The sequence below is a fragment of the Macrotis lagotis genome, chromosome 1, assembly GCF_037893015.1.
Source record: "Macrotis lagotis isolate mMagLag1 chromosome 1, bilby.v1.9.chrom.fasta, whole genome shotgun sequence".
NCBI lineage: Eukaryota > Metazoa > Chordata > Mammalia > Peramelemorphia > Peramelidae > Macrotis > Macrotis lagotis.
In genome coordinates, this window is record NC_133658.1 from 916,906,518 (window position 1) to 916,927,162 (window position 20,645).

Below are 20,645 nucleotides of genomic sequence, written 5' to 3' on the forward strand. Positions count from 1 at the left end.
AATCATTCTAATCATTCTATCTGAGTCACAGAAATGTCATGAGTGTCCATCACTTCTGGCTGAGTATATTCTCTCTTACAGAATTACAATTATTGAGAGTTATTAGAGTCTTTCTCTAAGGCACTGATATATCCAGTTTCATATTATTGGATAGGAGTTTTTTGAATAAGTCGTGGGTGTCCATCTCTTCTGGGTAATTAAATTCTCTCTAATACAGTTACAATTCTTGACAGTTATTAAAGTCTCTCTCCCAGATAGGGATATAGCCAGTTTCATCTTATTGGATAACAGTTTTTTTTCTTTTTTTACCCCACACCTTTTTAAACATCTTTTCTTGATTCTCCTGTTTGTAGTCCAAATTTTGTATTAAAGTCTGATCTTTTCATCCTGTTTCATTAAATGTCCATCTTTTGCCCTCGGAGAGAAGGCTAAGCTTTGTTGGATAATGGATTCTTGGTTGCATTCCAAGCTACCTTGCTTTTCAGAATATTGCATTCCAGATACTTTTATGCCTTAATGTTGATGCAGTCAGGTCCTGTGCAATCCTTACTATGGCTCCTTGGTATTTAAATTGTTTCTTTCTGGCTGCTTGCAGGATTTTCTCTTTTATCTGATAGTTCTGGAATTTGGCCACAATATTTCTTGATGTTTTCATTTTGGGATCTCTTTCTGGAAGGAATCAATGTATTCTTTTTTTTTTGCAGGGCAAATGGGGTTAAGTGGCTTGCACAAGGCCACACAGCTGGGTAATTAAGTGTTTGAGGTCGGATTTGAACTCAGGTACTCCTGACTCCAGGGCCAGCACCACCTAGCTGCCCCCAATGTATTCTTTCAATAAGTATTTTGCCTCTGGTTCCATGGTAGAAGGGCTGTTTTCCATCACTAAATCCTGTAATATTAAGTCCAGGCTTTTTTTGTCTTCAATGTTTTCAGGAAGATCAGTAATTCTCATGTTGTCCCTTCTTGATCTGTTCTGGAAGCCAGTGGTTTTGGTGATGAAGTATTTTACATTTTCTTCCATTTTTTCTAATTTTTGGTTTTGTTTAACAGATTCTTGTTGTCTCATGAAGTCATTGGTTTCCACAGACTTCTTTCTGTTTTTTATAGATGAATTTTCTTCATTTATCTTTTGCAACTCCTTTTCCAATTGGTCAATTCTATTTTTGTAAGAGTTTTCCATTTGCCCAATTGAGGTTTTAAGAGAATTATTTTCTTTTTTCATTTGACCAATTGTATTTTCCAAGGATTTGTTTTCTTGTTGTGAGGTGTTAATTTTCTTTTTGAGTTTCTTTTCCTAAATTTTCCAATTGATTTTTAAACTCCTTCCTGATTTCTTCAAAGAAGTCTTTCTGTGTTGGAGACCAAATCATATTCTCCTCAGAGGTTCTGCACCTCTCTGAGTTAGGGTCTTTTCATTCTAGCAGTTTTTTTTATGAACCCCCTTTTCTGCTGGTCTTTCTTCATTTTCCTAAGATCTTGTGTTGGGGAGGGGTTGGTTCATAGAGGTTTGGTGTTGAGATCCCTAGGGGCTTTACTCATTGTGTTTAATAATTCCAATGGGCCAGTAGGGGATGCTGGAGGTTGGAACTCATCCTCCAACCCTTCCGGTAAACCCCAGAAAAATCAATCCCACAGCCACTCCTCCACTCTACAATTGGTTCTCAGACCATGGCTCTCACAGTGAAAACCCTGGGTCTGATCTTAGGTTAGTCTTGCTCTCACTCCTTCCCCTGACTCACCCATGATCCCTAAAGACAGACCTTGAGGTAGATCTTCTTTTCCTGGCTTTTCTCTCTGGGTTTTGTTGATAGGACTTTCATTAACTGCTCTGTTTCATATTATATATGAGGGAAGATCAGGAGTGCTTAGCACAGGGCTTGGCTTCTCTCTGCCATCTTTGCTGGAAGAATCTCACAGATTTCTCGAGAAAGCAAAAATTGATGAATCAGGGTCCTTTCTTTAAGTACTTACTATATGCCAGCTCTGTGCTATATACCCTAGGAAGGGTCTATGGTGTGTTCAAGGAAGACTAGTATTACTTATGCAGCAGACAGACAAAACCAGGCTGAGGGTAGCTGAGGGGGGGCTTAAACCCAACCATGTAGTCTTTTTTTTTTTTGTAGATATGAAGTGAGTGTGTATGTTTTTTTCATTTGGTTGTATTTAGTTGGACATGAGTTATGGGAGTTTTTTCTTTTTATATTATTTTTAAAATTTATTTACATATTTTTAAAATAGCTTTGTTGTAAGAGTAAATTAAACCCTCCCTTCCCCCACAAAAAAATAGAAAACCTCAAGAAAAATAAAGTAAAAGAAAAAGAAAAAAATGTTTTTCAGTCTGTGTTCAGATGCCATCAGCTCTATCTCTGGGGTGGATTTCATTCTTTAGCGTAAGTTCATCAAAGAAGTTGCTTTCATATTTGTTCCTACAGTTGCTATTGGTGATTTTATTTCCCTCCATCCACTCCCATTTTATTACATTTTCTCTCTCCTCTTACTCTGTCCCTTCTCAAAAGTGAGACAATGGCCAGAGCACCAGACCTGGGACCATGAGGCCCCTAGCCCACATCCTGCCACAGACACCCAACAACCACCCAAAAGTATGGTCCCAGGCAGACCACCCAATACCATCTCCTTTGAAAAAATAAAAAAAAAGTATGTTGGATCTGACTACCATCTCCCACTATCTTTGATATTCTTGACTTTTTCTTTTTCCTTTTTTTTTGGTAAAGTAATGGGATTAAGTGACTTGCCCAAAGTGATTATTAAGTGTCTGAGAACAGATTTGAACTAAGGTTCTCCTGACTCCAAGGTCAGTGCTCTATCCATTGTGCCACCTAGCTGCCCCCCTCTCTGCCCTCCCCTCCCCTCCCTTCTCCTCTTCTCCCTTCCCCTACCCTTTTCTAATCCTTCTCTCATCCTGATCATTATAGTTGCACACTGTGTGTTTTCCAGCCAATAGTCTTTTCATTCACCCTATCACAGTCACAATTGCCATGAGCTTGCAATAACTCATCTGGTGTTTCAGGCTCAGACTAGAATATAGGAGACCCTTGCACAGTGTTTAACAGCTAACTTGAAGGAGCTCCTTTTGCCACAGAAGGGCAGGGGGCTTCATTAGGATGTGGCATCCCTGAATCAGTGGAGCCCACCCTCTTCTCCTGGGCTGGTGATGCCAGACTTAGGTCAGTCAGTCAGCTGGCACTTCTGAAAAACCAACCATCGGAGAAGCTCCAGACCAAGAGTTGGGAACTCCTCCTATGTTGGGGCCACTAGGGAATGCCTGAAGCTGGGTCCAGTTGGGTCTCAAGTAGGGTTTCAATATCTCTTAAGGGAAAATTAGCTCAGGCAACACGAGGTAGGGTCTTGGGTTACCTCTTTTCTCCCCCTCAAATGTAATGTGATATTATTAAATCAAAAGAAATATTCCTGTGATGAATTCAGATAAATTTGGGATGATTTGTATGAACTAATGCTAAATAAAGAAAGCAGAACCAGAACTAGAACAATAAATGCAGTGGCAGTTGTTGTTCAATTGTTCAATTGTTTCTCTCATGTCTGATTCTTTATGGCCCCCCCCCCCCCCTTGGAGTTTTCAATGGAGTAGTTCATCATTTCCTTCTCAACTCTTTTGACAAATAAGGAAACTGAGGACAAATGAGGTGAAGTGGTTGACCCAGGTCATTCCACTAGACAGTGTCTGAGACTGGGTTTGAACTCAAGTCTTCCTCACTCCAGACCCCACGCTTTAACCACTGCGTGTCTGATTTGTGTCTGTGCACAGACCTCAACAGACCTCCATGCTTCCCCTTCTGTCCAGGATGACATGCATACACACATGCATTATGCACAGCCAGGGACCTGAGGGAATCTCTTTCCTATATGATAAATGAGGAACCTGGTCAGGATCTAGGACATCTATAATCCCTGTTGGATTCCATAGATGGTAGACAAGATTGTCTTTCAGTAGACTAGTGCTATGTGATCCTGCCATTTGTAAGAAATGGAAGCTGTCCAATCCTCTGGGCAGAGGAAAGGGCCTGGTAGAACCCCAATCACCTTTCCAAAAAAAGGAAGGGATTCATCTTTTGTACCAGATAAAAGGAAAGCAATCAAAAATAAAATCCTTTTATGAGAATCTTAGAAAGGAAGGAAGTCCTGTAGGACCAGTTGAGATAGCCTCTGAGAAAATGGCCAATAAAGACCATTCCTCCAACAGTTCCATTTGCCTCCCTCTCCTCAAACATGCCCAGGGAATAGGAGGGATGTTTCTTCACCCAGTTACTCACATCTGCGGCATGGAAAGAAACCAAACGGGGAGATTTCCCCTCACCAATCACCTCACCTCCCAGGGTCTGAGCCTTCCTCTGGGTGAACTGTGAGCCTTACAACTGACAATGAGAAAGGAGACTGGGTCCTAGGTCCTGGAAGAGTGGAGAATTGTAATTCAAATGTTGCAGGGTTGGGGGGTGTGTTTCAGTTGCCACTGAGTCAACGAGCAAAAGCCTTAGGAGCAGCTGAGATGACAATCTTCTTTATTTATATTCAGCAAATTTCTTTTTCTCTTTTTAATTTCCTTTCTTGTTCGAAGCTTCATAAGCAATAACAGAAGTTGACATTTCCATATACAAAGAACAGAAAAAGGGGACTGAAAATGAAACCACAAACCCAAGCTAAAAATATTAAAAGGAACTCTAACTTTTGAAACTAAATTATGAACCAGGTTTATGATGAATGTTGTGTGAATTTTCTTAGGATTCTGTCTAGCTACTGCCAATAAATAAACCATGAGAATATATAGACTGACAAGTAAACTGAGGTTTATTTATTCATTTAAGAGTGTGACATTTTCCTCTTTTCTCACTTGATAGTGCCAAAATTAATGATTCTGAAAGCCTATGCTACTGACCAAAGTCTCAGTTTCGCTATCTGTAACTGAGGATTATGATTTTGGAATTTCTACCTTTCTACCTATTGTTAATTGTTCTGTTCATCACAGAAGACAGATGATGTGTAGAATTTGGGAAACCTAGCTTGCTATCTTTTGAGAACCACACAGATTTCTGGTATTTGTTAAATATTAAATCAGGTTTGAGATAAGAATATTTTCTATGTAATGTAAGGATGACATAAAATGTGAGCAAATATGTAACCCTCATTTATTAGCTGCCGTAAGCTTTAATGATCCCTTTGATCTTTTAATGTATATGTTCAGGGTGGTTACTTTGGAGAGATGATCTACAGCTATAGGTAAAGCCTAGGGAGTAAAACTTCATGTCTAACCTATATTTTCTCTCATTTTATTTTAATTCTAATATATTAAGGTTTTACAATACACAGATGTGTGTGTTACACCAGACCAAAGAAAACAGTATTCTCTTTGCCAATCAATCAAAAAGCATTTTTACAAGGATCAACTTCCTGCTTCATCAGATAGGATATGTGTGGGATAAAGTTTTGAGATTTCTTCAGTAAAATATTACAGAATGAATCTGGTTAGCTATGTACCCTCCTCCCTTGACAAAGCAAACTTCTGGGATATTGTTGAAGAGTCAACTGACTTCATCTTATCTGTTGATGTCTGGAGAATCATTCAATTCCTGGGACTAAAAAGATAATACAGTTTTGGTTTGAATTTTATGTTCTTTTCCCTAGATTAGTTTGCTTTGTTTGACTTCTATGCCCCTTTCCCTAGGGTAGTTTTCGTGTTTAATTAATTAATGAGGGTGGGTCAGTTGGGGGGGGGGGGAATCGAGTTAGGATAAATGTGATTCTTGAACCTTTTACTTTTGCCTCAATCTTTCTAACTGATTGTGGCCCCTTTCCTGGAGAAATGAATAAAGCCTTCTCTTCATACCTTGAGAGATCTCTGAAATTTATTTAAGTGGCATTTGTCCCACACAGATAGAAGGAGGGGGACAACTTCCTAGAATTGTCAAAGGCCCCTTGAGAATTCCTCTTTGCATAGTGATTAGGAGAACTTGAAGGAGAGACATTTTCCTTTAAGCTGTCCTTGCCATGGGTGCTGAGACATCATAGAGCAAAAAATGGAAGATATAGGGGAAAAAAGGAAATTAGTGATATCAATGCCTAATAGACCACTCTAACTTTTTTTTTTTAGGTTTTTGCAAGGCAATGGGGTTAAGTGGCTTGCCCAAGACCACACAGCTAGGTAATTATTAAGTGTCTGAGGCTGAATTTTTAACTCAAGTACTCCTGACTCCAGGGCCAGTGTTCAATCCAGCTGGGCTACCTAGCTGCCCCCCACTTTAATTTTTAAAAAGTAATTCTCTTTCAACAAAGGTTTACTTCATCTTTTTTGCCTTTTTCTTAGTTATTGTATTTACTTACCTTTCTTGTAATGTTGTTGAAATTGTTTGAGAGCAAATAGCCCACTCAGTTCTGAGATTATTAGTAAGAAAGCATCAAATGTCTCATTTTTAAAATGGTCATCATTTTTCATTGATGATTAAGCTCAGATTTGAAGAGTATGTCAGTTTGAATTTCTTTATTCCTCAAAACATTTTATTCCATTCCCTTCTGTGGATGCATAATAAACTTGCATTATTAATATTTCCTTTACATTTGATGTTCTTTACCTCAGTTGCTTACTGGATTCATTCTGTCATTGGAATTGTTGGGTTTAATTACTGGGTGACTTAGAAATTTTCAATAGAGTTTTGGATTTTTTTTTCCTGGAAGTGATCTGTGAATTCCTTAAGATTGCCACTTAGTTTGCTATGTTCAGACATACTGAGCAGTGATCTTTTATTATTTTTATTATTTTCCTTTATTCCCAATATATTTCATATATTTTATTACTCCGAGAGATCAATGGTTTATAAGTTGTTTCTACATATCCTGTCTTCAACATCCATATGTTTTGCTTGAATGACGACCATAACATTATGTTTTTTGTTTTTCCTCTTCCAGACAGTTCCTATATATGTTCATTTGCATTCTCAATCTGTTGGTGTCTCTTTTTTCTTTGGTGTGAATTCAAGGTTTTCTATTCTGTCAATTATTTCTGTTGTGCAGACCATAAACTCTTCTTTCACCATTTTTATTTCCCTCTTGAAATATTCTGCAATATATCACAAAAATTATACATTATAACCAAGTCATATTTATATGAGGAATTCAGGGTTGGTTCAAAAAGAGAAAAACTATCAGCGTAATGAACCACATTAGTAAAAAAATAATTAAAATTATATTAATGTGACAGAAGATAAAGAAATTTTGACAAGATATGAAGCCCATCCCTACTTTTGGTTCTTGTCCTTCATTATTGAAGAAGACCAAAATGACATCACTATGTTTGAGAAAAATGACCAATCAGACCAATATGAGCTTGGAATGCTCTACCACAGGTTAGGCACAAATAGTCCATGTGAATACCTGGGGTGGGTACTCTGAATTTATGGATGCTATTTTTCATTTGAGCTGCTTCTATTGTGCACTAATAGAGTTGCAGGCCTCTCTCTGATGAGGGCACACCGTGCTTGGTGGTTCTGTGCCTGTGTCTCCCATGCTGTACACTCAATTTTGAAGACCTCATGGTTTTCAAAGTGTCTCAGTATTGATTCTTCTGACCCCCTTGTGAGTTCTTGCCCTGGGTGGGTTCTTCACAAAATGGTTTTTTGGGAAGTACATGTCTGGCATTCTTACGTGTCTAACCCATCATAGTTGTGCTCTCTGTAGTAATGTTGGAACTAGTAGTTCAACTTGATAAAACACCTCAGTGTCTGGTATGTTTTCCTGCCAGGTGATCTTCAGAATCTTCCTAAGACAATTTAAGTGGAAGTGATTTAGTTTCCTGACATGGCTCTGTAAACTGTCCAGGTTTCACAGGCATATCACAAAAAAGTCAGCATAATAGCTCTATAGACATTCAGCTTGGTGGTCATTTCAATGCCTCTTTTCTCCCACACTTTTTTTTTTTCAGAGCCTTCCAAACACTGAGCTAGCTCTGGCAAGGTGAGTGTCAACTTCATTGTCAATGTGTGCCTCCTTGGACAGGACACCACCAAAGTAAATGAACTTGTCTAGAGTCCTCAAAACTTTTCTATTTACTTTAATCGAAGGTTCCACACATGGATGGTGTGGTGTTGACTGATGGAGGTGTTCATTGTTACACCAAAATGAGCACAAGCAGAAGAGAATCAACCCATACTTTGTTGCATTTCAGTTTCAGAGGCTGCATTGAGGGCATATTCATTTGCAAACATAAGATCCTGCACCAAGACTCCCTCTATTTTGGTCTTAGCTTGTAGCCTTTTCAAGTTGAAGAATTAACTATCAGTGTTGTAGCTGACCTTGAGGCCAAGTTCATCCTTTTTGAAGGTGTTTGATAACATGGCTGAAAATATCATGCTAAAAAGTGTGGGAGCAAGGATACATTCTTGTTTCACGTCATTGGTGCCCGGGAAATCTCAAGATCATTGTTCATCATCCAGAACCCAGGCAAGCACACTTTCATGGAACTGATGTACAATATGGATGAACTTTTCTGGTCAACCAAATTTTGACATCACTTTCCATAAACCCTCATGGCTGATGGTATCAAAGGCCTTGGTCAGATCCACAAATGTTGAATATAGACCTCTGTATGAATAGATCTTTCCTCAATAGCATAAGAAATATTTATTGAAAACCAAAAGTCAGCATTATAAAAAATGGGGACTAACTAAAGATTTTTTTCTGATAAGATGAAGGGTAAAACAATGATATTCATATCATGACCACAACATTTCTAATTATGGCAATAAGACAGCAAAAGGAAATTGAAAGAAATAAAGATAAGAAACAGAAAACAATATTACTACTTTTACAGGTCAGAGGGGAGGGAAAAAACATGTATTAAGTGCTAATTATGTACTATCCACTGTACTAAACACTGTAAATAATTCTCTCAATTGATATGAGAAGATGGTCTGTCTAGAAACTAAATTAAAAATTAACTGAAGCAACGAACAACTTTAAGAAAGTTGCAGTTTATAAAATAAACCCCCACACAAAAATTTCTGTATATTAATTCAAAATTATATACAGAGAACATTATATCAACTGAGTTGCCTACCACAAACCATATTCAGCTGATAAGGATATGCAAATGGTATAGATATCACATAATCATTACTTTAAACTAAAACAGAAGAGTTTTCTGACTTTAACCTCATAAATTAATAGAGTTTGTATCTTTGTTTTACAAACCTTTTTTTTTGTCTTTACCTCTTTCCAAATATTCTCATAGCATTCTGAAAAAAATGAACTATTTCAGGGATTTATATAAAAATATGTAACTATTAGCAGGCAGATTGTAAGCACAAATATTAATTCACTTAATTGTTTTGGGATATGGAATGACTACACATTCAGTTAAATGTGTGTCTTGAAAACAATATGATACTATGCCTTATATTCATATCTTCTACTGACCACTTCCTCTGATTATAGAAATTTGTTACAAAAGAAACAAGTTGGATTATAACTATTAAAACTAGTCTTTCAGGCCTGGGTCTAAGAGCACAGAATGGCAAAACATATGTGCTAGGATAAACCATTTTTAGCTCTATTTAATGCCAAATAAGTCACATTTGACAGTTAATCACATAAGAACAATACCATCTGATAGTCAAACTCAGGTGAGAAATGTTTCTGATCAAAAAAAGAAACACGATAGAGAAACTGAGTCAGGAGGGTTCAATCTTAGGCTATGCCAAGGTTTGACTTTGAGATTTTACCCTGATCTAGACCTCAAACTGTCACATTTAGGATCACATCCCCTCTGAGTATCTTGTGACCCTATCTCCAGAATGTGGATTACTGACTTAATGATCCATAGACAACTCACCTGAACTAAAAACTCCAAATAATATCAGTTATGATCCCAAGAGCTTTTATCTTAAATGATGTTTAGGGTCAGAAAATGATTATTTTTTACTCTCATAGAGATTTCACTTCATATCCTTCACTTATTTTTCTTTTTTCTTCTTCTTGAGCTTAGTCTCATTCTAGTATAAAGATCAATCATTAGAAATCATTTCTATTTTATAAACAAACTCATAAGTTCCCAGGAAGCCCATTCCTTGGTTAGAAAATCTGCAACTCACAAGAAGATAATTTCCCAAGACTGATATCTTTGTCCACATAGATGGGTTTCCAAAACCTGGCAAGTTTACAAAATAAAAGTTTATAAGGTCTTTCCTCCATCCCTTTTTCTGTGCAGTAATTAGTTTTCCTTCTTTTTTGGTGACAGTTTTTTCAAGTCCTTACCAGTGGACCTGACTGGAGCCACTGCCTACCTTCCCAAGCAATTGAAGCTCATCTGTCTGGGAATTCTCGGAAGGATGCAAGCCTTGCCACTCTTGGTCTTTTAAATAAGTTTCTCTTTTTTTTGTGAGAAGGAAACAAGATAGTTCTTGAAATTCAGATTGAACATAATTACAAAAATGGGTAGGAATCTCATATAATTTGCAGTCATACTTCTAATTTCAAGACATAAATTTTATGCTATTTTAAAATCAATCAGTATATAACTTAGTTTGTAAGATACCTCACTTATCTAATAAAAAATGTTCCCAATCACACTCAATTATTTTTTTGTTTCCTGAATTACACAAACCTCTCAATTTTCTTAATCCAGAAAAAAGGATAGGGGCCAGATCTAACCCAAAGTATAAACATTTCTTTCTTTTTTTTTCCCCTTTATCTAGAACCTTTCACTGACCCAGACCTCACACCAGCCTCTTGATTATCATGTAAATACAATTATACATGTAAATACAATTACAGTTGGAGTTTTCAAGTGACAATCCACTTTTCTTTTTTTGTTTTGTTTTTTGCTTTTTTAGGTTTTTGCAGGGCAATGGGGTTAAGTGGCTTGCCCAAGGCCACACAGCTAGGTAATTATTAAGTGTCTGAGACCGGATTTGAACCCAGGTACTCCTGACTCCAAGGCCTGTGCTTTATCCACTACACCACCTAGCCGCCCCTACAATCCACTTTTCTTTCAAAAGTTTCCAAACCTTTTACTCTCAATCCTCTATTCAGACTGATCCTGCAAACTGATGACAACTTTCTTTTCTTTTTTTCTGAAAGATTTTATTTATTTTGAATTTTACAATTTTTCCCTAATCTTGCTTCTTCCCCCCCCCACCACAGAAGGCAGTCTGTTAGTCTTTATATTATTTCCATACTATACATTGATCTTAGTTGATTGTGATGACAGAGAAATCATATCCATAAGGAAGAAACATAAAGTATGAGATATAGAAGAATTACATAAGATAACATTTTTTTTTTAAATTAAAGGTCTTTGGTCTTTGTTCAAACTCCACAATTCTTTCTTTGGATACAGATTGGTATTCTCCAATGCAGACAGCCCAAAGTTGTCCATGATGGTTGCACTGATGGAAGGAGCAAGTCCATCAAGGTTGATCATCAACCCTATGTTGCTGTTAGGGTGTACAATGTTCTTCTGGTTCTGCCATCTCGCTCAGCATCAGTTCACTTTTCTTTCTTTCTTTTTTTTATTTTAAGAAAGATTATGTTTATTTTGAATTTTATAATTTCCCCCCAATCTTGCTTCCCTTCCCCCACCACCCACAGAAGGCAATCTGTTAGTCTTTACCTTGTTTTCTTCTCCACTCCTCTCATTCCTATTTGCTCAAACTTTTTCTCTTTACTTTAGTGAATAGATTCTCTCTCTCTCTCTCTCTCTGTCTCTCTCTCTGTCTCTCTCTGTCTCTGTCTTTGTCTCTCAATCTGTCTCTGTCTCTGTCTCTGTCTCTATCTCTCTGTGTGTCTCTGTCTCTCTGTCTCCATCTCTCTATCTGTCTGTCTGTCTCTTTCCTTCCCTCACTCTATGTGATGGATGAGGGTCTGATGGGGGTATGGTTAGAGGAGAGAAAGAGGCTGGGAGAGAGAGGCTATAAAGGCAGAAACAAGACTTCTCAAGAGATAGACTATAGGAGAATGGGGGGGCCAGTGATGCCATATGATGACATTAAGCAGTGGGGAGTGTTTGGGAGGAAAGAACCAGATCTTGTCCATTTGGGACAAGATACAGAACACCCACTCCTGGGGGTCCAAGAGTTGGAGGTGTGAGATGGGAGATGAGGAGAGGAGGAGAGGCAGGGACTGGGGAGACATAATGAAGGACAGAGCATAAAGGGAAATAAGGAGAGAGGCAGAGAGCTGGGTCCAGGTGACAGAATCCTGGGAGCTGGTGAGGACCCTGGTGTAGTCACCAGGTTAAAAATCTGAGTAACCTAGAACAAAGACCATCTTAGAGCTCTCTGAGTTGATTCCCACCTATTGCACCAAGGGAGCAACTGAGGCAGAGGTGGGGACACAGATCAGATCAAGGATCATAGTGATGTGGGACTGATCTTTGTCTTCACTGGGTTCCTTGATGCTCTGGTACCTGAATTCTAATGAGAGCCACACATCAGTCCCTTGGGTACTTCCCTTATTGTAATGAGAAAGGAAGAAGGAGAAAAGAGGAAGAGGCGGTATTAGAAGATTTAAGCCTGGGCTTGTTTGGTCCCCAAGCTGGGCTACCAGTCATCAGTTCACGCCCTGGGACCACCATGTCCCCTTTGCTCCTTGCCCTGCTGGGCCTCGGTGAGTGCTGGGAGGGGAGAATTCCGGGGTGGGAACCTGTCCTTTCCTTCTCTCCCCCATTTTACAATGGAGGCAAAAAGCCCAGAGTGAGGAAGTGACTCCCCTGAGGCCACCCAGAGCTAGAATTCCAATAGAGGGACCCTGAAGTCCAGCCAGCAGCCCTCAAAGTCCTGTCAACTCAGTTTACACCCTGCTCCTCCCCACACCCCTCATCTCTCACCCAGAGGTTTTGTAAGGAAACTGGAGATTCTGGGCAGAGCTAATGGGGTCCTCTCTGGCAGGATTTTGTCTGAGTCAGAGGATCAAGGCACAGAATGGTGAGTTCTCCCCCTCCTCCCAACCAGCCTCCCACCATTCTCTCTGTCTGCCTCTCTTTCTTTTTATCTCACTCCCACCCATCAGTCTCTTGTTTCAGTATTTTCAACACCCCCTGGGACATTCACCTCCCCAAGGGAGGATAGACCTACTACTGACTCTTGGGGGTGGTGGTGGTAGAGGGGACCTAGGGTCAGGAGGCAAGGGCAACACCAAAACCCTCTGAATCTCCAGACTCTTTCTTCCAGATAATCTCCCCAAGACCTTCATCTGGGCAGAGCCAGATCATCTGATGCCTGAGGGGGAACTTGTGACCATCTGGTGTCAGAGCCCTTTGGAGGCTTCAAGTTACAAACTGGAACAAGAAGGAACCACTTGGTCTGTGTCATCCTATGTTAAAGGGAATATGACTTCATTCTTGCTGGGGAAAATGAGAGCAGAAGCTGCTGGTGTTTACCACTGTCAATACTGCACCTCATCTGGCTGTTCAGAGTCCAGTGACTCTCTGATGCTGATTATGATAGGTGAGGCAGAGAGCCTTCCCCATCAACCAGGGCTCAGTCCCCACTAAAGCATTCCCTCCCGTTTGCCCCCTTCTGTCCAGGCACACCCCACTCATCTAGGGCCACAGTAGAGAGGAGATTCTTAACTCAGAACTTATTATGGATAGAGGGGACTTTCCTAGGCTTCAGGCTATCATTCCAGAGCTGGAGGTGGTGGTGGTGGCACATCCCTGTGAGCTCTGACCTACACACAGTGCAGGGTTGTTCCCCATAGCACCAAGGTCTCCTTGTCCATCAGGTTGGTATGAGAAACCTGTCCTCTCCGCCAGACCCAGAACTGTGGTGGTCCCAGGGGAGACTGTCACTCTCCACTGTCAGTCTCTCTTTGACCTGGATGGCTTCATGTTGTCTAAGAACCAAGGAGGCAATGTGACCCCTCGTTATGAATGGCACACTCTGCCCTCCTTCACCATCACAGCTGTGACAGCCGCTCATGGGGGAACTTACCGATGTCACGTTTTTCAGAGTGCCTACCCTTATGTATGGTCAGCTCCCAGTAACCCTCTGGTTCTGAGGGTCACAGGTGAGACATCCCCAACCCAGCCCCTTTCTCTTTCTTCTAATGCCCCAGATTGGGAGCTCTGTGCCCAGCCCCAGGGAGCTGGGGGATGTTGACTCCCTGGGGAATCCTGGGCAGGAGAAAGGAGGAGGAGAAGAGAAGGCAGAATCTAACAGTCTTGGAGTGCGTGGGGGACACATCTCCTGTCCTGCTCTCACTCTTGCTTATCCAGGAGAAGACAAGGTGACTAATGGGACCAGGAAAGGAGGCAGCCACAGGAAGATTCAGGAGGGGCACACTGGTCTGGGAGGGGGAGAGCAGGGCAAGTTAGGCTGCCTACCCTCTCATTCCATTCACAGATACTCCTGAAGATCACAGCCTCCCAGATCCCAAGGAACCAGACCCCACAAATAGTGAGTAATCACAGTCCAAAGTGGAAGCCTGAGAGTTGGGGGGAGTCCCAGTCATCCTCAGTGCCCTTCCCTGTCCCAGGTACCCCATGGCCAACAGGAGCCCAAAGGGGCAGGAAGGAGAGAAGAGAGCTCCAGTCCTCTACAAGTTAGGGAGAAGGAACTTGAGCAGGAGGTTGAAGCAGCATTGAACAGAGCAGTGAAGACTTAGCTCCTGATTTCATTTGTCTAGAGAACTCCCCTATGAGGAAATGCCTTCTACAATTTCTAGTCTATGGATAGTTTTCAGAAGCATTGAGTGCATTAAGTGACTTGCTCAGGGTCACCTAGACAGAAAGAGTTGAGGCAGAACTTGAACCCAGATCTGGTTATCAGGCCAGTTCTCCACCCAACATTTCACAAGACATCTCAGAAATGTAGGGTATATACTTATTAAAAAAGGGGGCAATGGGAAAGGAGGAGGACTATTAACTGGGAGAATAGGGTGTTAGTCATCATAAGAAGTTGGTCCTTGGACCACCTCTAGGAAATGAGAGACTATGAGGTAGAGAGAGAGAAGGACATTCTAGACTTTGGGGTCAGTCTTTACAACATACCTGGGGGGAAGATGAAGGGTCCTATGAGAGAAACAGCAATTTGACCAGATTATGGGAGGGGGGCAAAGTGACTATAAAGAGTTTTAAATGCTAACCAGAAGAATTTAAATTTGATTCCAAAGATAATAGAAATCCCAAAGAAAAATGAATAAGGGAGGAGAATCTATACTTCAGGGGGAAAAAAATCACTTTAGCCATCTAGAAGGGTGGATTGGAAAGGCTGGGCACAGCTCACACCTGAGGCTCCCTCTGGACCCTCCAGAACCCTCTGGGCTCCCCTCCCCCTGCCCACTCCTCATCCTGGGGGGTCTTCTCTATAAATCCGTAATCTGGAAACACCCAGTTTGGTGAGTGACTAGAGGATTACCAACAGGGAGAGAGGCAGGGGCTGGATGTCCAGTCAGGGTCTGCCCACCCCACCCAGTGTCCCCTCATTGCCCACCATTCCTCCTGTAACTCCTTGTTATTCTCCTTTTCCCACTCTGGATCTTTGCCTAGGCTATGCCCTTCGCATGGGATGCTCTCCCTTCTCACCTTCTTGTCTGACAATGCAAAGACCCCTCCCAGGCTGAGTTTAGGAGCCTCCCCTTAGAGAATTCCTTCCTGTCCCCATCCCAATTGTTAGTAACCCCCCCCCCCCCAGAAGGGGACCCTAGAGATTTATTTGTGTCCTTGAGGACAGAGCATTCCAGTAGAATGTAAACCCCTGGAGGGCAGGAACTGCTCTGTTTGGCATATTATCCTCAGGATGTGAACCAACCCAGGACCTGGGTCAGGGGCCTTAATAAAGGTCTATAGACCTGAATTACTACATAAGACTGGGAGCTCCTAAGGACAGGCTGTGTTTCCTCCCCCACATGATGAGTTACTATTTCAAATCTTCACACATTTCCTCCATCTCCCACCTCCAGACCTTTGTCCCAGCTGTACCTCCTTCCTGCTCCCCTTAAATTCTGGTTTCCCTTCATAGCTCTGCTCAGTCTCCCCTTCTGGGAGGAGATTGTCCTTTCCCTCTTCCCCTCCTCCCAGGATCTCATCTTAGAGACTCTCTTACCCTTGCTTTTGCTGTCCCTTGTTCAATCCTGCTCTTCCCCAGATCTTCTCCACTGAGGATGTGAGCTCCCTGAGGGCAAGGGCCGTTCTTCAGTATGACTGGTCAATGCTTGTTGATGCCAATATTAACAGGAACTGTCACATATAAAGTCCTTAAATGCTTCACAATTAGAATCTCACTGGTTCCTCACAATAGCTTTGGGAATCTCCTAATGTTATTTACTCCATTTTCCAGATGGGGAAAGTGAGGCAGGGAGAGTGGAAGAGACTTACCAAGGTCTCACAGAGAGCAAGTGTCTAAGGTGGGACTGAGCTCTGCTCTTCCTCACCACAATCTCCATACTCTTTCCACTCCTCCAAGCTGCTGCCAAAATGGCAGGAGATGGAGAGTGAGGAGGAGGAGAGGAAGTGAGGGTAATATGTAGGTTCCAGAAAAGGGGTCTGTGGCTGACTCAGAGCCCTGGAGAGGAAGCACTGAGGGGAGGAGGAGATTGGTGGAGGCTGCCTCAGCCCCTCCCTCAGGCTTCTCTCCCTTGGTCCCCCATATTCTGACTCCTATCCAGGGAATGACCAGAACCTCCTGGCCCAGAACCAGGAGCAGAGCTGAACCTGAGGAGCCTGGGAGGGGAACAGAGGTGGGCCTCCACTGATGGGGTTTGAGATCAGAGAGGTCTTGTCCCCCTCCCAGTCACAGTCTTTCCCCTCCCAGATCCTGCTCCCCAGGATTACACCATGGGCAACCTCATCCGCCTCAGCCTGGCTGGGCTGGTTCTCATCATCCTGGGGGTCCTACTGGCTGAAGCCTGGAAGAGCAGGAGGGGACCCTGAGAAGGAGCTTCATTATCCCCTGAAGATGTGAAGACAGTGCTGGGGTTCATTGACTGTGTGCACCCCAAAGACTCATTGAAGGCCCAGCTCCATATAGAAGCATCCCTGACTTCTCTGCAGCTCTGGTCCAAGCTAATAATGCCCAGACTTTTCCCCCAGACCTTTTCCTCTTCCCCACTCCCACACAACCCTTACCCCCTAAGTGAGAATATAACTGGGTGAAGCCCCTCTTGGTTCCAATGGGTCTTCCTTTTTCCCAAAGCCACATTAGCAGGAGTTGCAAAGTTTCCACTTCCCTAAGGTCAGGGGGTAACAAAGATCATACAGCACTGAGCTGATTGACCCATCTATGGAAGGATCCAAAATCATCTCTCTGGTTGGAAAACAAATGATCTCTCTTTGATAGGGTGAAACTGACTCTGAATAATTATAGAAATAGGGCTTGTAAATGCTTTGCACTGATCAGCTAGATGCTCCTAGAAAGATTGTGAACCCAGTGATCTAGGCTGAGACTGTGTTAGAGACTAGGATAAAAGGGGCATATTTGCCTTGGCACTTTGTACTCTTCCTAGAGTTGTATCTCATGATGGGGAGGCTGTGTCCTCTTCTTGAGAAAGGAAAATAAATTCCTTTGTGTTCTCTGGTTGGGGTCTTCTGATTTTTCTGTTGATGGAGAACCAAAGCTGTAACACTGTCCTGATCCCACCCACAGCCTTCCCCTCCCCCATACACACAAAACCTCTCAACTCCAGACCCTTCCCACACTCCCAAGATGTTCACTGATATTATCCTCCATCAGAGGTCTTTAATGTGTTTGTCCACATATGTTTTCAGTGCCTGTATCTATGGTTGTGTATGTGTGTGAATGGTTGTGTGCATGTCCATGTTTCTACTTGTGCTGTGTAGGTCTGTGTATGAGTTCATGGGTAGGTTGACACCAATTGTCCTGACTCTCCCCACATGCCTTTGTCCCTCATGGTTCTGGAAGCCCTGAAGCCTCCCCCCCCCACCCCCCTCTTGTACCCGGTCCCACTGCTTGATTCTCCCCATGTCCTCTCTGAAATTAGATTCCACACATCTCAAGATAACCTTCTTCTGAGATGGCAGGACCTTCAAACACTCTCTGCTACTAGACTATTCTCATTTCTGGTCCTTGAAGTTGTAGACCCTGTTTCCTAATCTGCACAAGAAGACATTTGTTCCTAGGGTTTCTGAGTTGTTCATGGTGGAATGGGCATCTAGTGGAAAGGGAGTCAAGCTTTGGATAGATAACTTGGGGATCTCCTTCCCCATTGAGGTAGAGAGTTCAGAAGAACTTGAATCAAAATTTATTTCCTCTAGGCTAATAATATTTAACAGAGCATATAGATGCAATTCTGGCCCGGGTGCCCATCTCTCTCTCTCTAGAGTTTAGAGAAGTCTCTGTTCCCAACCTTCTTATTTTCCTGATAGGAATCAAAGTTTCCCTTGGAATAGTGAGGTGGGAGGGAGAAAATAATTGAGAGGTTTATTTTTACCTCCCTATGAGCCATATCTAGACAGATTTCTAAGGACATGAAGAATTTTATGGAGGCAAAAAACAAATGGTTTATTCCTATCATTCCAGAGGTCAATGTGAGTATGAATTATCCCCAGGGCATTAAAATTCCAAAGGACCCTCCAATAGATGATTTATCAATTCTAAACAAAAAGAAAACAGCCCAAAAAGTGTCATAACAAAAATCCAGAGTTCTTACAACAAAGGAAAAATATCTGCACATATTCTGAAGTAGTTCCATTGTAGAGAAACCAGAATCAGAATTGCACAAGTCTTGATAGCTTGCATATTAGTTGAGAGAGGATCTTGGAATACCATATTTCAAAATAGCCAAAAATAACAGCTTTCAAAGTTGAGTATAATCTACCAAGGACAATTCTCTAAGAATATTTAAAGGCATAGACAACTTTGAAGTGTTTCTGATGAAAAAAACCAGAGTTGGGTGGGAAGACTGAAATGCAATCACATTAAAGTGAGTAAATGTGTTTGAGCAAATTCAAAGGATGAGGTAATGCTCACATTGCAATAGGAGGAGAGGAAACAAGTATCCCTGCAGAATCTTCATGTAGTCAAAGGATTTTGAAGAAAGTAATAAGAAAAAACAAAATTTGAAATGAAAATGTTCTGAGAGTCTTAAGAAAGAAAAGAGAAGGCAGGGTGTCTGAAGAAAGAAAAAAGAAGAGAGGGTGTGGAATACACAGTTGAAGGAAGGAGGTTGAAAAGAGTGGAACTTAGTATTTCTCATCACTGGTATATGGGAGAAGAATATGCAAAGATGGAGGAAGTGGTGGGCAGAGGGAACATCAAATGCACTTCACTCTTTTCTGAAATGAATGAAACAGGGTAATATAAACATTTTGGTGTAAAAATACATCAAATTGAACAGGAAATAAGAGGTGTGGGAATGCAGTAAGAGAATGGATAACCCCAGGGACAAAATAGTTCTTAGCAAATCACACTTTAAATAATTATTTTTTAAAAAGACATTCTCTTTCCAAACATTCTTGGAAAAAAGCTAAAAGCATAGCACCTAGAATCAAAGGAACTGAGCCTAAGGAAAAGGTTATCATTGGAATTATGTCTGAAAATACTGTGATATGTATGTAAATGGATTTTATTATTATTTCCTCATAAAATATTAGAAAAAAAGATGATTTCAGAGATTTGGAAGCACAAATTGAAAAAATATGTGGAAAATATATAAAGATGATACAACATTTGACACAAAGCAATTCTGAAAGATTTAGGAACTTTTATCAATGTAATGGCCAACCAGGTGTCCTGTGAACCTATGATGAAACATAGAGAGAGAGTGAGCACAAAGTATAAAGATGAATATTTTGGGACACACCCACAGGATTGTATTTGTTTTAATTGTCTTATTTATTGAAAGAGGTTTTTTTTCCCTATTTCTTTCTCTTCCTTTTAAATTGGAACGAAGGGATGGTGAGGAACAGTAGAAGTTAGTGATAATGAAGATGAAAAAAGAGTCTTAGTAACAATTTAATGAATGAACAACAGAGAAGAGAAAATTTCAGAAGCACAGGCAAATAAAACCATTAAAAATAATTTGTGCAAATGATTACATCCTTTAAGAAAAACAAATTCTATGGAATGGAGGTTCATGGTTTCACATATATTCTTCTCTTGTCAACTAGAATCATTAAATCTTTATTAGGTATAGCATATGGAGATGTTCTTTTTTATGTAAAAGTTCAGATTTTAAAAATATGCACTTATATACATATACACACATATATGTGTGCATATATGGATTATATATATAGTCACATCCTTAAATTCAACTAAAATTCAATGACCAGCTCTCTTGAGCCAGGAGGAACATGCTTTAACAGTAATCTAGGTTGTGAGTCTTAAGTCTTTTTACCCTTTGGAATATCACATTCCAACCTCTCCTTTCTTTAAAAGGTAGGTGCTGAAAAGCCTTGTGGAATTTTCATGATTTTCATGATTGAAAGTTATTACTGTCAAATGGTGGAGAAGAATGGATACTCTTTGGAATGGGAGGATATGGGCTCAAATTTCAACTTTATTCATCTGTGTGACCTTGGACAAGGTATTTAACCTCTATGGGACTCAGTTTCTTTTTCTTTGAATTGAGGTGAATTGGTATAACCAAATCATTATGCATTTAAGCAGAAATCAAAGCATCCCAAGGGGTTTCCTCACATCCTAACTAGCTTCTTCATTGCCAAT

The 20,645-nt window shown here is 40.9% G+C and overlaps 1 protein-coding gene across 4 annotated transcripts; it reads left to right on the forward strand.

Annotated features, from left to right (window-relative positions):
- Window positions 1–12,527: 12,527 nt before the first annotated feature.
- Window positions 12,528–17,527, forward strand: LOC141509974 (leukocyte immunoglobulin-like receptor subfamily A member 5). Of its 4 annotated transcripts, none has more exons than XM_074219898.1 (6): window positions 12,528–12,627; window positions 12,852–12,944; window positions 13,191–13,466; window positions 13,744–14,028; window positions 14,364–14,417; window positions 16,773–17,527. In XM_074219898.1, exons 2-6 carry the CDS (start codon window positions 12,890–12,892, stop codon window positions 16,889–16,891), a joined length of 789 nt encoding a protein of 262 aa, XP_074075999.1. In that variant the 5' UTR covers window positions 12,528–12,627; window positions 12,852–12,889; the 3' UTR covers window positions 16,892–17,527. The 4 variants fall into 4 exon arrangements, with proteins under 4 accessions (XP_074075999.1, XP_074075998.1, XP_074076001.1 ...); XM_074219897.1 differs by having other exon boundaries at window positions 12,909–12,944; XM_074219900.1 differs by having other exon boundaries at window positions 12,909–12,944; window positions 13,924–14,028.
- The last annotated feature ends 3,118 nt before the right edge of the window (window positions 17,528–20,645 follow it).

Excerpts from the sequence above, each read along its gene's own strand:
- LOC141509974 (XM_074219897.1), top strand. The coding sequence starts at position 12,594 with ATGTCCCCTTTGCTCCTTGCCCTGCTGGGCCTCG. Across the intron at positions 13,467-13,743 it reads TCTGATGCTGATTATGATAG|GTTGGTATGAGAAACCTGTC; the intron begins GTGAGGCAGAGA and ends CTTGTCCATCAG. Across the intron at positions 14,029-14,363 it reads TCTGGTTCTGAGGGTCACAG|ATACTCCTGAAGATCACAGC; the intron begins GTGAGACATCCC and ends TTCCATTCACAG.